Genomic DNA, 21,195 nt, shown 5'->3' with positions numbered 1-21,195 from the left:
TGGTACCTTGTTTGAGGAACTGCTGGATGGTGTTGGTGGAGGCTTCTGAGGAGTCTGAAGACAACATTCATCTTTTTGTGGGTTGCATCCTGAAGACTCTAGAAACTGAGTCTGCTTCTGGGTAAGCTTCCTTTTCTTGCCACCTTCAGTTTTTGTGGTTTGTTTTCTCTTTTTCTAAAAGAAAAATGTTTGTCTTTCCTTATTAATTTCCCCATGTGTTGGAAATCGAACCCCAGGCTTTGTACATGGTATGTTGTGCTTTCTCATACAGTTTTATCCCCAGCCCTTAGTAATGTCTTTAGTATTAAGTAGAGCACAATATTTTAAGGACTATAAGAATCTTGGTTTTATTACTGTATTCTAATTATATTTGTGTCATTGTGCACACCTCATTCTTAACAGATGCATCATATGGTGTGGTAGTTTGAATAAGATTGATCCCTATAGACACATTGATTTGAATGCTTGGTCATCAGAGAGTCTCAGTATTAGCAGATGTGTCCTTGTTGGAGTAAGCAGGTGTGGTTTGTTGGAGGAAGTGTGTCATTGAGGGGTGGGCCTTGAGATTTCAAATGCTGAAGCCAGGTCCAGCGCCATTCTTTCTTACTGCTGCCAGTGGAGATACAGAACTCTCAGCTACCTCTCCAGCACAATGTCTGCCTGCACACTGACATGCTTTCTACCATGACAATAATGGACTAACCCTCTGAATGTATGCAAGTCCAATAATTTTTTTTTAAATAAGAGTTGCCTATTATTCATGACATCTCTTCATAGAAACCCTAACTAAGTCATATAGGGTTGTCTCATAGAGGAGTAGAAAAATTATGTTTATCTCATCCCACTTATCCCTGTGGTGGCAGAAGGGCATGAAGTGTAGAAATATAAAGTCAGTATTTAATATAACCTTTTTGAAAGCCCATCCCAAACAACTTCTATTTCAGTAAATGGTCTTTAAAAAGCCACATGGTGATTTTTTGTTTGCATCCTTGGGGGTTGTACTGCATGAAGTTAGAGACATTGTATATCTGACACTGAGTGAATGGCAGGTCCCTATGAATTTGTTGACTTAGAACCTATCCTCACTAGAGCCTTGGACTAGATAGACAGAGTACTGAATCTTCCTAAAGAGTTAAGAAGGGGAAGAACCTGGGGAGAAACTTTTTGGTGAGAGACTAGCCACCACCTTACCTCTGAAGAGGGCTTGCTCATGGCTGATTCATTATCAGTGGAAAGAGATCGGGAACTACTGGGTTCTTCTTGCTTTCTTTTTTTCACTGCAGTTTCATTTTTTCTTTTCTTTTGCTTTTTAACTGTAGGGATAAAGAAAATAAAATAAACCCTGGGAAGTGGTTAAGATGGCTGAAGCTCATTCAGAATTATTTATTTTCTGATTTTCAAATGAAAATGACAATTCATTCCATCTTTGTTAATAATTTTACAGAAAAACAATGATTTCACATTGTTTTTTTAAAACAAAACCTCATTCAATTTTACTATTAAAGACTCAGGAATCAGATGTTGGTGTGAAAGCCTGCTAGCTCAAGAGGCTGAGAAAGCACCCAGCTGACCTTCATATTCCACTATTGTCCCATAATCTCCCTTTTCCTATGCCATCTCCAACCAAAACCTCTTACATTCAATGTCTCTCACTTCTACTTCATGTCCTTCTCTCAAACCACCCTCTTGAATTTCTCTTAATTTTTCCTAAACAATCAGTTGTTCACTTCCATTTGCATGATTTGCCTCTTGACTTATGCATGATTTTTATTTAATACCATTTACTTTATATAAGCAGAAAGCTCTTGGAATAAAGGTGTGTGCTAGGGCTAAGCCACACCAGACCTAGAAACAGTTTTTTATTTTTCAGTAAATAATGCAATCTCAGGAAGCACAGTGTGATCAAATATCCTTCAACAATTTTAAGAACTATTTTGCCTCTACTTGTGTCTGTGTGTTTACTTCTTCTGTTGCAGAGGCCCTACTTGGCCAGAAGGCCACCAGTGGTACCAAGTCAGGTACAGGCACTACCTCAGAGGATTCTTTGCCCTTTCCAGGTGTAGTAGACTCAGCTTCTCCATCTTGGGAACATCTTTTTAAACCAGTACAACCCTGTCGCAGCCCTCTGATCACACAGACTGATTTATAAACATGAAACTTTTATGGTAATAGCAATAGGTTACCTTCTAAGGATGGTAATTCCAAATCATAGAAAAAGAAAAAGTATTATGATTTGATATTTGATGTAAGAAAATAGTAACATTGGATTTTGACATCTATATTGGGGATACATTTTTCTATATAACTCATGTATTCTGAATCTGCAGGTCTCCTTGACTGGGCCTCCTTATGCTAAATTCTCAGGTCAGAGTTGTGTACCAGTATATGCAATATTTTTTTATCCCAGTGACTTTATAGAGAGAAAATTCTTCCCATCTCCAAAATGAAGGATTCTACATAAACATTAGATCACATTTCTTACTGGAAAGAGTACTAAGTAATGTGTAAGACTGTTAATCAAGTATTAAATTTACTCTATTTAAATGCTTCAAATGGCTTTTTCAATTTTTACTTTATCATTTTCTAGTTTTTCTACATGTTTGGATGTTCTAATGTATCTCAACAACTGCCTTTTATAGTATTTACCTCCAATGCAAAAGATGTCTACCCTGAAATATATCAAGTTTCTTTTTAAGAAAAGATTTCTTGAAATCATCCACTGCTGTGGGATGTTCTGTATGTCAAATGTGTTGCTCTGATTGGTTAGTAAATAAAACACTGATTGGCCAGTAGCCAGGCAGGAAGTACAGGCGGCACAAGGAGAGAGGAGAATTTAGGAAAGCGGAAGGCTGAGGCAGAGAGATCTGCCAACCATGACAAGCGAGATGTAAGGTACCGGTAAGCCACAAGCTACATGGCAACTTATAGATTAATAGAAATGGGTTAATTTAAGATAAAAGAAGTAGATAACAAGAAGCCTGCCATGGCCATACAGTTTATAAATAATGTAAGCGTCTGAATGATTATTTTATATGTGGGTTGTGGGACTGTGGGGACTTGGTGGGAGATGGAGAGAAAAGCTCAAGATACAATCCACTTGTTGACATCTGAGATACTTCAACCCCATTGTTTCTAAGGCACACACTGGGAAAGACACATGTCAGCTCTGATTGCTGCAGGGAGCCAGAAAGTTTAGGGAGGGTGGAGAAGGGATGAGTGTCCAGGATGCTCCCATGTTACCTTTTGCTCTTTCTGTTTTAAGCCTTTTAGCAAGGTCTTCAAGTTCTTTAATGCTTTTGCACACATTTATCAACAGGTTCAGTCCAGCATCCTTTGGAAATGTGTCCTCCATGAGGTCAGCTATCTGAATTCTGTCATACTCATCTTGCATCATTTTTGTTAGATTTAGTTTTTTTCTTAGTAAGGACTTGATTTTCCTAAACTGGTAGTCATCCACAGCCACATCCTCTAATCCTTGTTGAAGAACAATTGTCTTGTATTCACTCATTATCTCTACAATTATGAACAATCCTAAAAGATGAAAATAGACATAAGATTACAGACAATTCCAAAACAAGCATATTCCTGTGTGAGTGAATGACTGCACTTGATAATGTCCATAATTGCATGTAAGACAAAAATAGAGTTAAATACAAGCTGTGTCATTGTGCAAAATGGATGTAGAACTTCTGTATTAATAAACAAGCCTAGGATATTCTTCCCCATAAGCCATGTTAGGTGACTTAGACCAGTGACTTGTGGTGGAAGAGAAGTGTTGGAATCAATAATTGTTGCAGTGTTTAGAGTCTGGGATATAAGTGTTAATATCCTGGATGCTTTTTCCACTCTTATTTGGTTCTGGAGCCTGTCCCTGGATATCTGCATGTGGGTTTCTCATTTTTCCCATTCTAAAGTGACCTATGTGCAAATGGACTGTATCCTATCACAGTGTACCTGGATGAACAAAGTCACATGACCATGCTGAGCCACCGACCCTTGTCTACTAGGCTTTGCCTCAAACACCCATCGTTAGCATCCTGTCTCTTCTGGCCTTGGATTGTGATCTTTTGGTCCTTGTGCTCATATTAGTGTCAATTTCTCCAACATCTACATAGTTTTCAGAGCAGCACCCTAGAATTTATTGGATGGAATTTTGTCTGTAGTTTCTTGATTTTAACCTTTCAGGATTTATTTGGTGGTTCTTATTTGTTCATAGATGAAATTTTCCCCCGACTAGCCATGCATAAATTCCACTCAGATCTTTTAATAGTTTTCTAGTTTACTAACAATAGTCATTCCTCCAAAAATATGTTGGAGGTACTTGAATAATCTGAACTCTTCCATTTAAGTTTATTTTTACTCCTGAGATCATATGATTCAAAATATACAAAATAAACTCCCATTGTCAAGTTTTAAGGTATGTATAATTTCTTTTTCATTGCTTGGAAAGTCATTCTCACATTTCTTTCTCTGTTTACTTTTCATAAATTTAGAAAACTTAAGAGTTAAATGGGGGTGTTATGGGAGGGTAAGCTAGTAGAAGAAATAGAGAGAGGAGTAACTAACACTAAGTATATTTCCAAAACTAAGATGGAAACTTATTGCTGTAGAAGCTTCATATATATATATATCCTATCTATCTATCTCTCATCTCTCATCTATCTTCTCTTTTCCTTGCTACCTAAAAATCTATCTATAAAGAATTCACGTGAAGTTACTGTATAATGGGGCAACAATATTTCTACTAGACAGGTTAACAAAAAGCCCAGTGCTAGGTATGAATTTGCTGTCTTGAAGTTATTGGCCAGTCTGTTCTCATAGACTCCCAACATATAGCCTATTGACAATGCTCTTTGGTACCAGCCAGAACTTTATGGTAAGACTCTATTGCAGAAACAGCACACTTTGAGTTACAGAACATGGAGAAATCAAGTTAATATTCCCCTGAAGCATCATTCCTACTGGCTAGATTTTCAAATCTGGAAAGCACTGTGCACAGTAATGGAGGACCAAAATAATTATTAACCTTACTCAGTTGTGGATCCTTGCTCATACAGTAACAACCAGTCTGGTAAAACATGCTCACTGGTCCAACAGTGGCATGAATGTTGTGGGATTAACCATCCATTTTGTGATTTGATCTAAGGCCTGTATGAGTTGAAACTCATACCCAGCACCATTCTAAGATTGAAAACCTGTGACTAGACTACTCACAATCCCTATTTGAGAACATATTAATTTTTCACTGATAAATAGTAGTAGAATTAAACTTATTATTATGCCCACAAATCCTTCCGCTCTCATCAGAGATATTTGTAAGAAACTAATAACAAAAATAGAAAATTAGAAACATCAAAAGATTGGCTCTCTGGAAATTCTCAAAATTCCCCCAATGAACTGAGTTTTCCTCTTTGTAGATCATTCACATTTTATATACTTCTTTCATGATCTTTAGAGAATGGAATGAGTTCAACATTCTAATTCAATTTATGGTATTTTAATTTGAATCATACATGTTTGGACCTCAGCTAAATTGGATAATAAATTTCTAGGGCTTTAATTGCATCCCTTTTTTGGAGAAAAATTGAGCATTCTCCATGCTCAAAAAAATCCAAGACTGAATATAATTTCACACAAGGACATATGACAGGGAAGAGGAAGAGTATTAAGAAAAAGACATACTCTGCAAGCCATAAGACATTAAAAGTAGATCACCTATATATTCAAGGAGGAGATTAAAGCTGATTCTTCACAATAAAACTCCCTTCTTCAGAGCAATATTCCAATTTTCATACAATAATGATCTCCAAATGCCAGGAAAACTAAAATAGAAAGCATTTCTTTGGGTTGGTACTTGTAAAAACACAACTATTTCAAATACAGTCAGATATGAGATGACAAAAACTATTTGTAATTTTTTTGTTTTTATTATTATTATTATTATTATTATTATTATTATTATTATATGTTTTAATTTTATACATCAGCCATGGGGCTGAGCATGTGTCCCTGTGTAAGCCCAAGGTTCCAAACAGCCAGCTCATGCACCAAGGACAGGTCCCGGTCCCACAGCCTGGGCGCCTCCCAAACAGATCAAGCTATTCAATTTTCTCACTTTTCCAGAGGGCCTGATCCAGCTGGGGGCTCCACAGCTGTTGGTTCATAATTCATGTGCTTCCATTCATTTGGCTATTTGTCCCTGTGCTTTTTGCAATCTTGGATTCAACAATTCACGCTCTTGCAGTCCCTCCTCCTTCTCGACAGTTGGACACCTGGAGCTCCGCCTGGGGCCTGGCCGAGGATCTCTGCATCCACTTCCATCAGTTATTGGATGAGAGTTCCAAGACGACTGCTAGGGTGTTTAGTCATCTGATCACCAGACTAGGTTAGATCAGGCCCTCCCTCGACCACTGCGAGCAGTCTACAGAGGATATATCATTGTGGATTTCTGGGGACCTCTCGAGCACTCTGCCTATTCCTGTTCTCATGTGGTCTTCATTTATCATGGTCTGTTATTCCTTGTTCTTCCTTTCTGTTCTTGATCCAGCTGGGATCTCCTGCTCCCCTAAGCTTTCTTTACCTCAAATCTTGCCCTTCATTACTCCCACAGTTGTCCAGGTTGTTCATGTAGATCTCATCCATTTCTCTGTCATTGGGTGATCCCTGGGTCTTTCCTAGGGTCCCATTTACATTCATTTTGTTATTGAAGTGTTATTGTTTTTGAATTTGTACTAATTATCCCAACCTCAGTAGACTTTCCTGTATTACATAATATACTATTCATGCATCAGTGGCAATCTACAGCCATTAGATTCTGGATATCAATGTGTTCATTCTCACTGCTAAAAAGCTAAATACTTTAAATGTTCAGTCTCTTTAAAACACCTAAAGTCTCTTCCAAATTTCAAAGCCTCTCTAAAATTCTAACGTCTTTAAAAATTCAAAGTTGCTCAACTGTGAGCTCTTACAAAATAAAAAATAAGTTATCTACATCTTTTTCCAAGATGGAAAAACCAGGTTATAATTTCACTCAAATCAAAGCAAAATCAGATTCTACAGTGTAAAAAGATTCTCTGGTCTGCTAAGGGCCTTGGCAGCTCCATTTCTCCTGTTCTTCCATCCAAGCACACATAGTGGTTCTCCTGTGCTTAGGTTACCTCTCTCCATGTTTGCTGCTGTCCTTGGTGTCATCCCATGGTACTGACATCTCAAAAAGGCTGGGGTCCCTTTGTACCTGTTTTGTATCATCACCAATGGTCTTTCATGACTTTTCACAGTGGCAAGCTTCAGTTATTTCTTATGTCCTCATTATACCTCCAAAAACAGTACCACTGGGTGAGTCTTCTAAATTACAAAGTTTGGATGTCAGCACAACGTACACCCTTGACTCCTCTGGGTCACAACTTCAAATTCTGTGTACTGACAGTGAAAAGACACTTTGCAGATTATAACTCAATAATGCTTGTCTCTTCTTAATCACAGTCAATTATTGAATCGCAGGTGAACAGAATCACAGATTTGTAATACAAATATTGAGTGGCCTTAAAAGATTCTTTAGGAAACGCTGAACCTCTTCTCTGAAATTTCTAAGACAGACCTTTATCATCTGCATGGCCCTCTGCATTATCTTGTTAATTCCTACAATAGTTGTTTAATCTCTAAACACTCATTATCTTTTATGTCCCAAAGTTACAAAGTTCTTCCATAATCCTCTCTAAAAGACAGTCAGGTGTGTCACAATAATATCCCACAAACCCAGTATCAATTTCTCTCTTAGTTACAGGTTCTATTGCTGGGTTAAAACACCGTGACCAAAAACAACTTGGAAGGAAAGGGTCATTTACACTTCCACATCATAGTCCTTTGGTGAAGGCAGTCAGAGCAGGAACTCAAGGCTGGCTGCGGAGGCAGGAACTGAAGCAGAAGTCATGGGGAACACAGATTACTTGCTTGATCCTCATAGCTTGCTCAGCACTCAGTGCTACCTGAATGTGGGTGGCACTGCCCGCAATGGGTTACACACTCATGGGCTTTGTGGAGCCCACTACCTATGATGAGACACCTCGTGCAACCTTGAGGCAGGGGGAAGGGCTTGGACTTGCTTCTACTGGATGTCCCTCCACATGGGAAGACTTGCCTTCTTGTGGGTGGGAGTGGAGGCTGAGGGGCAGGAGGAGGGAAAAGGGGGATCTTTGATTGATGTGTAAAATGAATGAAAAAATTCTTAATAAAAAAAAGAATATGCTCTACACACTTTACTACAGGCAGTTTTGAAGGAAGCATTTTCTCAACTAGGGTATTTCTTCCCAGATAATTTTATCTTGTGTTAAGTCGACAAAACAAACAGACAGAGAAAAAACTGGAACATACCCTTAGAAAGAGACAATACTTAAAATGTTGGTTTTATATACCAATAATAGTGTATGGTAATTTTTAGTGTTTTATGTCTCTTGTTATATAATAAGTAGCAACATTGTATATGTTTTATTCTAAATGTGCCGATGCACACATATCCTCTTCATGTGTATATGAAAGAGCATACTCATCTGTGAATTTGAGAAAACCAAAATATTTTGATAGATTCAGTAGTATATTTCTCAATTACTAAATTAACAAGGTATAAACATCTGTAAAAATATTAGAATGTTTCAGAAACATAAATGATACAACAAGAGAGATACCCTTACATACTTACATATCTGAAATCAGCTTCTAAAATACACGTTAAAAACTCTAAAGGGTACATAGAAAGCCTTTATACTATTTTAAAGGTAGGCAATGGAGATATACTTCTAATTAACTCTCACTCAGCCCCCTACATTTTCTACCAGAAAATAAGAAACAAATCCAAACAATCTAAAATTAAAACAAATGACTTTCAAGATGACAGAAACTAATTCACTGTGATTGAAATACTGCTGATGTAAAAGATAATGATAAGTGTGTTCCTGGATGATTGAAAAAAAAGATGTACTTGAGTAACTGTGCATCTGTGAAGCTTTGTACTATACCTCCATTGTTGCTCATACTTTGCAATAATAGGACATCAGAATGCAGCTCCATGTCCTGATATATTTTCATTAAATACTATTTCACAGTAATTATTTGATGTCACTGTCCTATCATTTATGTAGTCAATTACTACAGCCAACAAATTCTTTCACACCCTGCAGCCAAAGTAACTGAAGCCTTCTTGTTTTCCATTTACTCATACTTAGAAAGTTAGTTTATTATCAGCCATAATCAAAATGCTCTTCTGTTAACTCTAGTCCAAGTAAGGATGCAGTAAAGATGTCTGCCATCTTCCCTAGTGAAGCATCAGAACCTAGCTGCTGTGGGTTCCCTGCCCTGAGAGCAGTTGGCGCCAGCTCTGCTCCCTCCGCTCACCTCTCAAAGAAGCAGAGCTGATTTCCCTATGACCTTGTGCATTCCAAAGAGCTCTCAACTCTACATAGCAGGATCAGGTCTCACTTTCTTGGAGATTTTTTTCAGCGGTGTCCAGATCCTAGTTCAACTGAAAGGTTAAGAATAGTGGTAGTTTTCTTTGAATAAAAATATAAATGAGTAAATCCCTCAGACTGGACAGGGATGTTGCAATCTGCAAACTGCCAAGAACAGGAGTAGTTTGTAAGAAGGGAAGAAGGACACTGGTCAGAGTCATTTCAGTTTGACTCAAGTGGTGCAAACTTGAGTGTTGTGCACTTTACTCTCTCTGGGGAGAGAAAGGCTGCCAAAGTGAGGCCTCCTCCCATTGGTTTTCCTAGCTAGTGTGACTGAAGGGTTTCCATCTGGTATACACTTCCCTACACTGAAAAACAAAGGTCTGCTCTGCTCAGCTGTTCTTCTTACATGTCTTCATAGGTGGATGATCCGACCTTAACATTTCATGTCCAGCATACTTACCTTGGGTCACTGAGTATCGCATTTCTTTGAATAAAGGTAATTTCTAAAAGGAAAAGTGTGAGCCACCCAGCCACCTCCTCTCTTCCTCTAAAGGTGAAGGTGGCAGGAGGAGAATTCAGCAGGTTCCATTGGACAAAGAACAGAATGTGTTTCCTGGTTAGAGGAATATTTCTGGTGCAGGTACTTTTGGTTTAAGCACTTATTAAAGCATTAACTTATTTTTCATTTGTTGCTAATCCAGGAGATTGTTTAAGCAGTGTGTTGTACATTTTGCCTTCAATTAATAGAAAAGAGTTTGTCATTGCTTGCTGCTTATGGACTATAGTGAAACTGTTCTTTCTTAGGTGACTCGGTTAATGATTCCACAGTGTTTCTACATTATTTATCAAATAATTACCTTTATAAAGGTAATAGGTAGTGGGCCTATTAAATGTCAATGTGGAAACCTTGAAAACAAGAAATTCTGAACTTGGAGTCAGACCAAGGACCTGAAATAACTTTGCCCTACTGTGCTTTTCTGTTGAGGAAAGTGGAGAGTCTATGCTGTGTTGTAATTCTGAGACATTGTTTTGTGTGTAATCTAACTCAACCATGGCCCATGGTTAGCTGATCACAAACACTACTTGATGCGTTTTTAAAAAGAAAAGAAGATACAAAGTTGGATGGGTAGGGAAGGGAGTGTGTTTCTGGAGGGAGTTGTGGGAGGGGGTGATTATGAGCAAAGGATTATTGACTACAAAATGTTGATCTATACTGCTGGATTTTGTTTTTATTTTTGTATTATTGTTCCTATGCCCAAGTTATACCCTTTTGAAATTAGAAATCTGTGACTCACCCTTTATTTTACAGGATTCTATAATTACATTTGGGATACATAGGGTTTATAAAGGGACTTTGGATTTCTATAAAGTGTTGAAAAATGTAAGGAATGTGGGATTTTAAAACATGGAACTATGTTTTATACTGTGATTGCATGAGCTCCTGGGGAACAGTGAAGGGAAATTAGGATTTAAAAGAGATGCTTTCAAGGGAGAGGGGCCAGAATGAAGTGGTAGTTAGGTGGAAAGTGGAATACTGAAACAATAAGTGCAGTTGGAGAATGTGGGACAGAATTGTGGAGGGAATTTGTAATTAGAATTACAATTCTAATGGCCTTTCAAAAAGTCATATGGAAAACTACTACTGTATATACTTCATTATATATGTGTGTGTGTGTGTGTGTGTGTGTGTGTGTAGTGTTTGCATGGACTTATAATCCATTTACAATGAGTAACAATGATCCTACTAGATACCAGGAGCTAACCAATGAACATCCTAGTGTTAAGAATAGGTTACCTCCTTCGGAGTTATCAGTGAGGTTCCATGACACCTCCTCTCTCTCTCTCTCTCTCTCTCTCTCTCTCTCTCTCTCTCTCTCTCTCTCACACACACACACACACACACACACACACACACACACACACACACACACACACACACACACACACACACACACACAGACACACACACACATGCACGCACGCACGCATGCACACACACACCACAAGCTATTGCCAATGTTCTTGGTTTCTTTCCAGACCTTGATAAAGACATCACATACTTAAGACATAGAACATGGAGACATCAGCTGGTAGTGACCCTGAAGTTACATTCACATTAGTTAGCTTTTATACTGCCGGGAGGTGCTATTCATTCTACCAGCAAAGAAAAAACAGTCACTAATCTTACCCTTCTTCTCAGGAATCCTTGAAGAGGAGGGGGAACAGAAATTTAGGAGCCAGAGGTACTGGATTAGTAGAGGGACACAGAGTTTGCCAAACACAGCTGGGCAGTTGTACACATAAACTCAATGTAGTTGTAGAACATCATAAGACTTGTGCAAGTTTAAGCCAAACAAAATTCCAGCATGAAGTGAAGGGAGGTAGACACAATTTCCCATAACCAGCTAAGGAATATTTGTCTTTTGATGGCTGCTGGGAGAGGGAGAATCATTGTTATTAAGGGCATGGCCCATGGTTGGCTGATCACAAACACTACTTGATGGGTTTTTAAAAAGAAGAGGCGATACAAAGTTGGGTGGGTAAGGAAGGGAGTGTGTATCTGGAGGGATTTGTGGGAGGGGGTGAATATGAGCAAAGTACACCACGTGAAATTCTCAAAGAACTAAGAAAAAAATGAGAAAGAATCAAAATACAGTTCATCTACAATGAAAAATGCAAACTTGCCTAGGTACACATATGCTATAAAATAAAGACATGGTATTTTGTTTTTGTTTTTTTATGTGAAAGAGGAAGTTCATAACATGGTTGAGGGACAGGCTAAAGAGAACATTCAGTTTGTTGATGTAAGATAGAAACATCCCATAGTGAAATGGCGGGAGCAGAAGCAGAACAGAAACCTGCCGGTTACCAGCCCATAATGAAGGACCTGATCAGTTCAGTGAAAACTTCTGTCAAATGTGATTTAAGATGTGTGTCCTGACATCCTGCCCCCACACCCATTTGTCCGAGACCCCAGCCAGTTCCTGAGAGTCAGAGACCAGCCCCCAGCTTCTATCCTGCCCTGGAACTCCCACCTGGACCAGAGGTGAGTGCCTGGGGTCACACCAAGAGATGCCCACACCTGGGTCCCAGCTCTGGGCACCAGCCACGCCAGGGAAGACCTGCCCTACTGGGCCCCAGGTTCTGGCCATAGGGCAGGACTCCCCCCCATCCCTACCGGGAAGGTTCCCACTCTCCAAGACCCTCTGGTGAACCCTACAACCTCCACGCCCTGTCCCCACACCCATTTGTCCGAGACCCCAGCCACTACCTAAGACTTAGAAACCAGCCCCCAGATTCCATCCTGCCCCAGAACTCCCATCTGGACCAGAGGTGAGTGGCTGGGGTTGTAGTCAGAGAGGCAACCACCTCTGGGTCCCACACCTGGGCACCAGCCATCCCTGGAGGTCCTGTCCAACTTGGCCCCAGTTTCCAGCCTGAAGGCTCCCCTATTCCAAGACTGCAGGCAGACCCTGCAATATCCACACCCTGTCCCCACACCCATTTGCCTGAGACCTCAGCCACTTCCTGATACTCAGAGACCAGCCCCCAGGTCCCATCTGCCCCGGAACTCCCAACTAGACCAGAGAGACCCTCTGGTGGACACTACAACATCAACACCTTGCCCCCACACCTATCTGCCGGAAATCCCAGCCACTTCCAGAGACTTAGAGAACAGCGTCCAGCATTCCATCCAGCCCCAGAACTCCCATCTGGAACAGAGAGCCCCCAGCTACTATTTGCCCCAGAACTCCCATCTGGAACAGAACTTCCATCCTGTCCCATAACTCCTATCTGGACAAGAGGAGCTCCCATCTAGACAAGATAAGGAGACCCCAGGGAGTTCCTGAGACGCAGAGTCCAGCCCCCCAGTTCCTATCCAGCCAGCACTCTCATCTGGACCAGAGCTCCCATCCAGCCCAGAGCTTCCATCTGGACCAGAGAGAGGCTCCCTAAATCTGTCAACTCTCTCTGGACCAAGTGCACTGATAAGACCAAGAACTAATCCACAGGAGATGGGCAGACATCAAAGCAGAAGTACATACAACAAAATAAAGTGCAATACATCATCACCAGAACCTAGCCCTTCTCCAAAAGCTAGACCTGAACATCACAGAATGGAAGAAGAAGAAGAAAACAACCTTATAAGTAACATCATGAAGAGGCTAGAGCCTTATATAGAAGAAATAAAAAATAAAGTGGAGGAACAGACAAACAAAAAATGGGAAGAATGCTATAAAAAACTAGAGGAAAGGACAATTAAAGCAGAAGAAAACACTAAATCCTTGAATGAAAATCATGAAAAAGCAAGGGAGACAATCCAAGACCTGAAGAGGGAAATAGAAAAAATGAAGAAGACACTAGCAGAAGGAATGCTGGAAATAGAAAGTCTGAGTAAACAAACAGGAACTTCAGAGGCAAGTATAACCAAAAGAATGCAAGAGATGGAAGAGAGGATCTCTGGTATTGAAGATAAGGTAGAAGAAATAGATTCATCAGTCAAAGAAAACACTAAAACCAACAAAGTCATGACCCAAAATGTCCAAGAAATTTGGGACACCATGAGAAGACCAAGCCTACAAATAATAGGGATAGAGGAAGCAGAATACCAACTCAAAGGCACAGAAAATATATTTAACAAGATCATAGAAGAAAACTTTCTCAACTTAAAGACCGAAATGCCTATGAAGATACAAGAAGCCTATAGAACACCAAACAGACTAGAACCCCCCAAAAAGTCCCCTCGCCACATAATAATTAAACAACTAAACGTACAGAATAAAGAAAGAATATTAAGGGCAGCAAAGAAAAAAGGCCAAGTGACTTATAAAGGCAAACCCATCAGAATAACACCCCATTTCTCAGTGGAGACTTTGAAAGCCAGAAAGACCTGGACAGATATAATGCAGACACTAAGAGACCATGGATGCCATCCTAGACTAATATATCCAGCAAAACTTTTAATCATCATAGATGGAGTGAACAAGACCTTCCAAGAGAAAACCAGATTTAAACAATACTTATCCACAAACCCAGCCCTACAGAAAGCACTAGAAGGAAAGTTCCAACCTAAGGAAGGCAGATACACCCATGAAAACACAGGCAATAGATAACATCACAGCAGTAAACCCCAAAGAAGAGAAGTACAAACACTACCATCAAAAAATAAAAATAATAACAGGAATGAAAAATCACTGGTCATTAATATCCCTTAATATCAATGGAATTAATTCACCTATAAAAAGACACAGATTAACAGAATGGATATGAAAACAGGACCCATCTTTCTGCTGCATATAAGAAACACACCTCAAATTCAAAGACAGACACCTCCTAAGAATAAAAGGTTGGGAAAACACTTTCCAATCAAATGGTCTTAAGAAGCAAGCTGGTGTAGCCATCCTAATATCCAGCAAAATAGACTTCAAACTAAAATCAATCAAAAGAGATGATGAAGAACATTACATACTCATTGCAGGAAAGATCCACCAAGATGAAGTTTCAATTCAGAACATTTATGCCCCAAACACAAGGGCACCCACATATGTAAAAGAAACATTACTAAAGCTTAAATCACATATAAAACCACACACATTAATAGTGGGACATTTTAACACCCCACTTTCACCTCTGGACAGATTGGCCAAATTGAAACTTAACAGAGAAATGATGGTCTTAACTGATGTTATGACTCAAATGGACTTAATTGATATCTACAGAACATTCCATCCAAACAAAAAAGAATATACCTTCTTCTCAGCACCCCATGGAACCTTTTGTAAAATCAACCATATACTTGGCCACAAAGCAAATCTCAATAGATACAAAACAATTGGAATAACCTCCTATGTTCTATCAGACCACCAAGGTTTAAAGTTAGAATTCAACAACAAAAAAACTAAAGAAATCCTACAATCTCATGGAAACTGATTATGCTCAACTGAATCACCAAGGGGTTAATGAAGAAATAAAGAAAGAAATTAAAGACTTCCTAGAGATCAATGAAAATGAATACTCCACATACCCAAACTTATGGGACACTATGAAAGCAGTGCTAAGAGGGAAATTCATAGCACTAAATGCCCACATAAAGAAGCTGGAGAAATCTCACGCTAGTGACTTGACAGCACACCTGAAAGCCCTTGAACAGGAAGAAGCAAAGTCTCCCAGGAGGAACAGATGCCAGGAAATTATCAAATTGAGAGCTGAAATCAATAAAATAGAAATAAAGAGAACAATACAAAGGATTAGTGAAACAAAGAGTTGGTTCTTTGAGAAGATCAACAAGATAGACAAGCCCTTATCCAAACTAACCAAAAGACAGTGAGAGAGCATCCAAATTAACAAAATCAGAAATGAAAAGGGGGACATAACAACAGACAATGAGGAAATCCAGAGAATCATCAGGACATACTTCAAAAACCTCTACTCCACAAAACTGCAAAATCTAAAAGAAATGGATAATTTTCTGGATAGGTACCACATACCTAAGTTAAATCAAGACTAGATAAACCATTTAAATAGTCCAATAACCCCTAAGGAAATAGAATCAGTCATTAAAATCTCCCAACCAAAAAAAAAAAAAAAAAAAAAAGCCCAGGACCAGATGGTTTCAGTGCAGAATTCTACCAGATCTTCAAAGAAGACTTAATACCAAGACTCTTTAAATTGTTCCACACAATGGAAGCAGAAGGAACATTACCAAACTCCTTCTATGAGGCTACAATTACCCTGATTCCTAAATCAAACAAAGATACAACAAAGAAAGAGAACTACAGACCGATCTCCCTCATGAACATTGATGCAAAAATACTCAATAAAATACTGGCAAACAGACTCCAAGAACACATCAAAACAATTATCCACCATGATCAAGTAGGCTTCATCCCAAGGATGCAAGGGTGGATCAACATACAAAAGTCTGTCAATGTAATACACCATATAAACAAACTCAAAGTAAAAAAACCACATGATCATCTCACTAGATGTAGAAAAGGCATTTGACAAAATCCAACACCCCTTCATGATAAAGGTCTTGGAGGGATCAGGAATACAGGGAACATACCTAAACATAATAAAGGCAATCTACAGCAAGCCAACAGCCATCATCAAATTAAATGGAGAGAAACTCAAAGCAATACCACTAAAATCAGGAACAAGGCAAGGCTGTCCCCTCTCCCCATACTTATTCAATATAGTACTTGAAGTTCTATCCAGAGTTATAAGACAACATAAGGAGATTAAGGAGATACAAATTGGAAAGGAAGAAGTCAAGCTTTCCCTATTTGCAGATGACATGTTAGTATAAATGAGTGACCCCAAAAATTCAGTCAAGGAACTGATACAGGTTATAAAAACTTTCAGCAACATAGCAGGATACAAGATCAACTCAAAAAAAATCAGTAGCCCTCCTATATACAATAGACAAACAGGCTGAGAAGGAAATCAGAGATACATCACCCTTTACAATAGCCACACATGATATAAAATACTTTAGTGTTACTCTAACTAAGCATGTGAAGGACCTATATGACAAGAACTATTAATCCCTGAAAAAAGAAATTGAAGAAGATGTCAGATGGAAAGACCTCCCATGCTCATGGATAGGCAGGATTAACATAGTAAAAAATGGTGATCTTACCAAAAGCAATCTACAGATTCAATGAAATCCCCATCAAATTACCAACACAATTCTTCGCAGATCTGGAAAGAATAATACTAAACTTCATATGGAAAAACAAAAAACCCAGGATAGCCAAAAGAATCCTGTACAATAAAACAACCTATGGAGGCATCACAACCCCCGACCTCAAGCTCTACTATAGAACTACAGTAATAAAAACAGCTTGGTACTGGCATAAAAACCTACATGTGGACCAATGGAATCTAATTGAAGATCCTGACATTAACCCGCACACCTATGAACATATAATTTTTGACAAAGAAGCCAAAAATGTACAATGGAAAAAAGAAAGTATCTTCAACAAATGGTGCTGGCATAACTGGATGTCAATGTATAGAAGGCTGCAAATAGATCTATGTCTGTCACCATGCACAAAACTTAAGTCCAAGTGGATGAAAGACCTAAACATAAATCCAGCTACTCTGAACTTGATAGAAGAGAAAGTAGGAAGTACTCTTGAACGCATTGGCACCAGAGATTACTTTCTAAATATAACACCAGTAGCACAAACACTGAGAGAAACAATCAATCAATGGGACCTGTTGAAACTGAGAAGCTTTTTTAGAGCAAAGGACACAGTCAACAAGACAAAGCCACAGCCTACAGAATGGGAAAAGATCTTCACCAGCCCCACATCTGACAGAGGGCTGATATCCAGAATATATAAAGAACTCCAGAAATTAGACATCAAAATGCCCAACAGTCCAATTAAGAAATGGGCTATAGAACTAAACAGAGAATTCTCAACAGAGGAAGCTCAAATGGCTGAAAGACATTTAAGGAATTGCTCAACATCCCTAATTATCAGGGAAATGCAAATCAAAACGACTCTGAGATACTACCTTACACCTGTCAGAGTGGCTAAGATCAAAAACACAGAAGACAGCTTATGGTGGGGAGGATGTGGAGGAAGAGGAACTCTCCTCCACTGCTGGTGGGAATGGAAGCTTGTACAGCCACTTTGGAAATCAACATGTCGCTTCCTTAGAAAATCGGGAATCAATCTCCCCCAAGACCCAGTTGTAGCACTCTTGGGCATATACCCAAGGAATGCTCAATCATACCACAAGGGCATTTGCTCAGCTATGTTCATATCAGCATTGTTTGTAATAGCCAGAACCTGGAAACAACCTGGATGCCCTTCAACTGAAGAATGGATAAAGAAAATATGGTACATATATACAATGGAGTACTACTCAGCAGAGAAAAACAATGACATCATGAGGTTTGCAGGCAAATGGATGGATCTAGAAAAAATCATCCTGAGTGAGGTAACCCAGACTCAGAAGGACAAACATGGTATGTAGTTACTCATAGGAGGATACTAGATGTAAAACAAAGATGACTAGACTGCTACACAACTCCAGCGTGGCTACCTAGAAAATGGGACCCTAGGAAAGACAGAGGGATCACCCAATGACAGAGAAATGGATGAGATCTACATGAACAACCTGGACGACAGTGGGAGTAATGAAGGGCAAGGTTTGAGGGAAAGAGAGCTTAGGGGAGCAGGAGATCCCAGCTGGATCAAGAACAGAAAGGAAGAACAAGGAATAACAGACCATAATAAATGATGACCACATGAGAACAGGAATAGGCAGAGTGCTGGAGAGGTCCTCAGAAATCCACAATGATACATCCTCCCTAGACTGCTGGCAATGGTAGAGAGAAAGCCTGATCTGACCTAGTCTGGTGATCAGATGGCCAAACACCCTAATGGTCATGCTGGAACTCTCATCCAATAACTGATGGAAGTAGATGCAGAGATCCTTTGCCAGGCCCCAGGTGGAGCTCCAGGAGTCCAATTGTCAAGAAAGAGGAGGGCCTGTAAGGGTGTGAATTGTTGAGACCAAGATTGGAGAGGCACAGGGACAAATAGCCAAATGAATGGAAGCACATGAATGATGAGCCAAAGGCTGTGGATCCCCCAGCTGGATCAGACCCTCTGGATAAGTGAGACAATTGAATAGCTTGATCTGTTTGGTAGACACCCAGACAGTGGAACCCATACCTGTCCTTAGTGCATGATCTGGCTGTTTGGAACCTTGGGTTTACACAGGGACACTTTGCTCAGCCTGGAAGGAGGAGACTGGACCTGCCTGTACTGAATCCACCAGGTTTAAATGAATTCCCAGGGGAGTCTTGGCCCTGGAGTAGATGGGAATGGAGGGGAGGGGATGGGGAATAGGTGGGGGTGGTGGCGTTAGGGGCGAGTACAGAGGAACCCATGGCTGATGTGTAAAATTAAAACACACATATAATAATAAAAAAAAGATATGTGTCCCTAGGTTGTTAATCAAACATTCCCTAAGAGTGGTAAATCCAAAATTGATTAAAACTAAAGACAATCCTGTTTATCTGCATTAGTGGAGCTTTACTAGAACTGAAGGCAAAAATTCTTATCAAATACCAAATATGATAAACATCATCCTAGGAGGTTATAATCGTTTTAATTATGTATTTAGCTACTAATAATTGTGCCTGCTATTTGTTATTATTTTGTTTCTTCACAGCTCTGTAAAATCATGGAATATATTTTCATATAGTGCACCTATCAACACACATACATACATCATGTATAATCAATGTCTCTGAGAGCACATAAGTCTATGAATTTGAAAAAAATCAGTACGAGAATCCAATTTCATGGGCAATACAACAGTGTATCAATCACTTAATGACTAAGGTGAAAACATCTGTAAAAGATCTAGAACTTTGTGCAACATGACTAGCAAACTTAGCAGGATGGGTCTAATACTTGTACAATACTGAAATCGACATTTGAATTATGAAGTTCAAGTATACATGGAGTTAGTGGGTAGCCATTCCAGCCGTGGCCTGGAAGTTCCAACCCCATTGAGGCTTTGGTAATGGTCAAGCCTACAAGGCAGGGCTGAGGGAGGACACTGAAGACCCAGGACAGAGAGGAGAGGATTCTCTTGGTTCCAGGACCCTGGATACTGGAGGTAGACAGAGCAGAGTTCTCCAGAGAACACTGCAGGACTGCGCCATACCTTTACCAGACCCTACAACCTACCTATCCTTTCATTTGTAAGCTACCCCACAAAATAAACCTCCCTTTTAACTATGTGGAGTGGCCTTAATAATTCCTCCAATAATGGAGTCCTATGTGAGGAGACACAGACAGGCTTTAAAATATTCTAAAAGTAGAAAATAGAAGTATGTTTCCATTTAAATCTCCTTTAGTCCATACATCTTATGACCAAAAAAATGAAAAAAAAAAACTAAGTAAAAAGAATAACTTCCATAATGACAGAAAGTTTAACCAAGTGACGAATTACTATTTTTACTACCTTGTGTGAAGGGGAGAATAAGAAGTATTAATATGCTTATGAAAAGACTATGTATTTGAATAACTCTGTTTCTGAATCTTAGAAAATTTTTATTACACATATCTGATGGCTTTCCTGCTGTGTACTATCAGGAATTTACAAGATAATTCATCTCCATGTGCAGATGCATTTACACTCAATATTACTTCATGGTATTTTTTCATATCACTACCTTGTGCTTTATGCAGTCATGTTCCATAGCATCCAGTATTCCATGTACTCTCCATCCAAGATAATTAAAGCCTTCTCACTTTCTATTAATTCATACTTACACTTAGAAAGTTTATTTTACGTACATTCTCCAATTAATCAAAATGCATCTTTTCTTGTCTCAATCCCCAGAGATAAAGAAACAAAGATGTCTGCTATCTTCTTGAATAAAGCATTAGACTCCAGCTGCCCTTAATGCAGCTGGAACCATTCTTGCTTCCCCCACCCTCCACTGGAGAAACCACTAGTGATCCTCGTGTTCTTGTGGATTTCACAGAACTATCTGCTCTTTATATAACAGAGGCAGCACTTACCTCCCTTGAAGTTTCTCAGTAATGTCTAGATTGTAGATCCTCAGCCGGGCAGGAAATAGGGCTTGTCTATTTCATGTAGGAAGATCAATTTCTCAAAAATAACATAGCATGGGGTTGAAATCTCATTAAATGTTGAGAATATGCAGTATTTACAAAATAACAGGGAAGACAAGGGAACTGTTTAAAGTAAA

The 21,195-nt window shown here is 39.3% G+C and overlaps 1 protein-coding gene across 1 annotated transcript in view; it reads right to left on the bottom strand.

Moving 5' to 3' along the window:
- LOC118593284 overlaps positions 1–21,195 on the bottom strand; it is a 78,737-nt gene that overhangs the window by 9,095 nt on the left and 48,447 nt on the right. Inside the window, exons 9-12 of the mRNA XM_036202653.1 lie at positions 3,241–3,531; positions 1,986–2,138; positions 1,192–1,277; positions 7–174 (exon numbers count right to left, since the gene is read on the bottom strand). Coding sequence (XP_036058546.1) covers positions 7–174; positions 1,192–1,277; positions 1,986–2,138; positions 3,241–3,531 — 698 coding nt within the window. The remainder of the gene's footprint in view (positions 1–6; positions 175–1,191; positions 1,278–1,985; positions 2,139–3,240; positions 3,532–21,195) is intronic.

This window comes from Onychomys torridus, chromosome 11 (assembly GCF_903995425.1).
Source record: "Onychomys torridus chromosome 11, mOncTor1.1, whole genome shotgun sequence".
NCBI classification, from domain to species: domain Eukaryota; kingdom Metazoa; phylum Chordata; class Mammalia; order Rodentia; family Cricetidae; genus Onychomys; species Onychomys torridus.
Note: the sequence above shows the minus strand (reverse complement) of the source record. Positions and strands in the feature narration are given on the sequence as shown.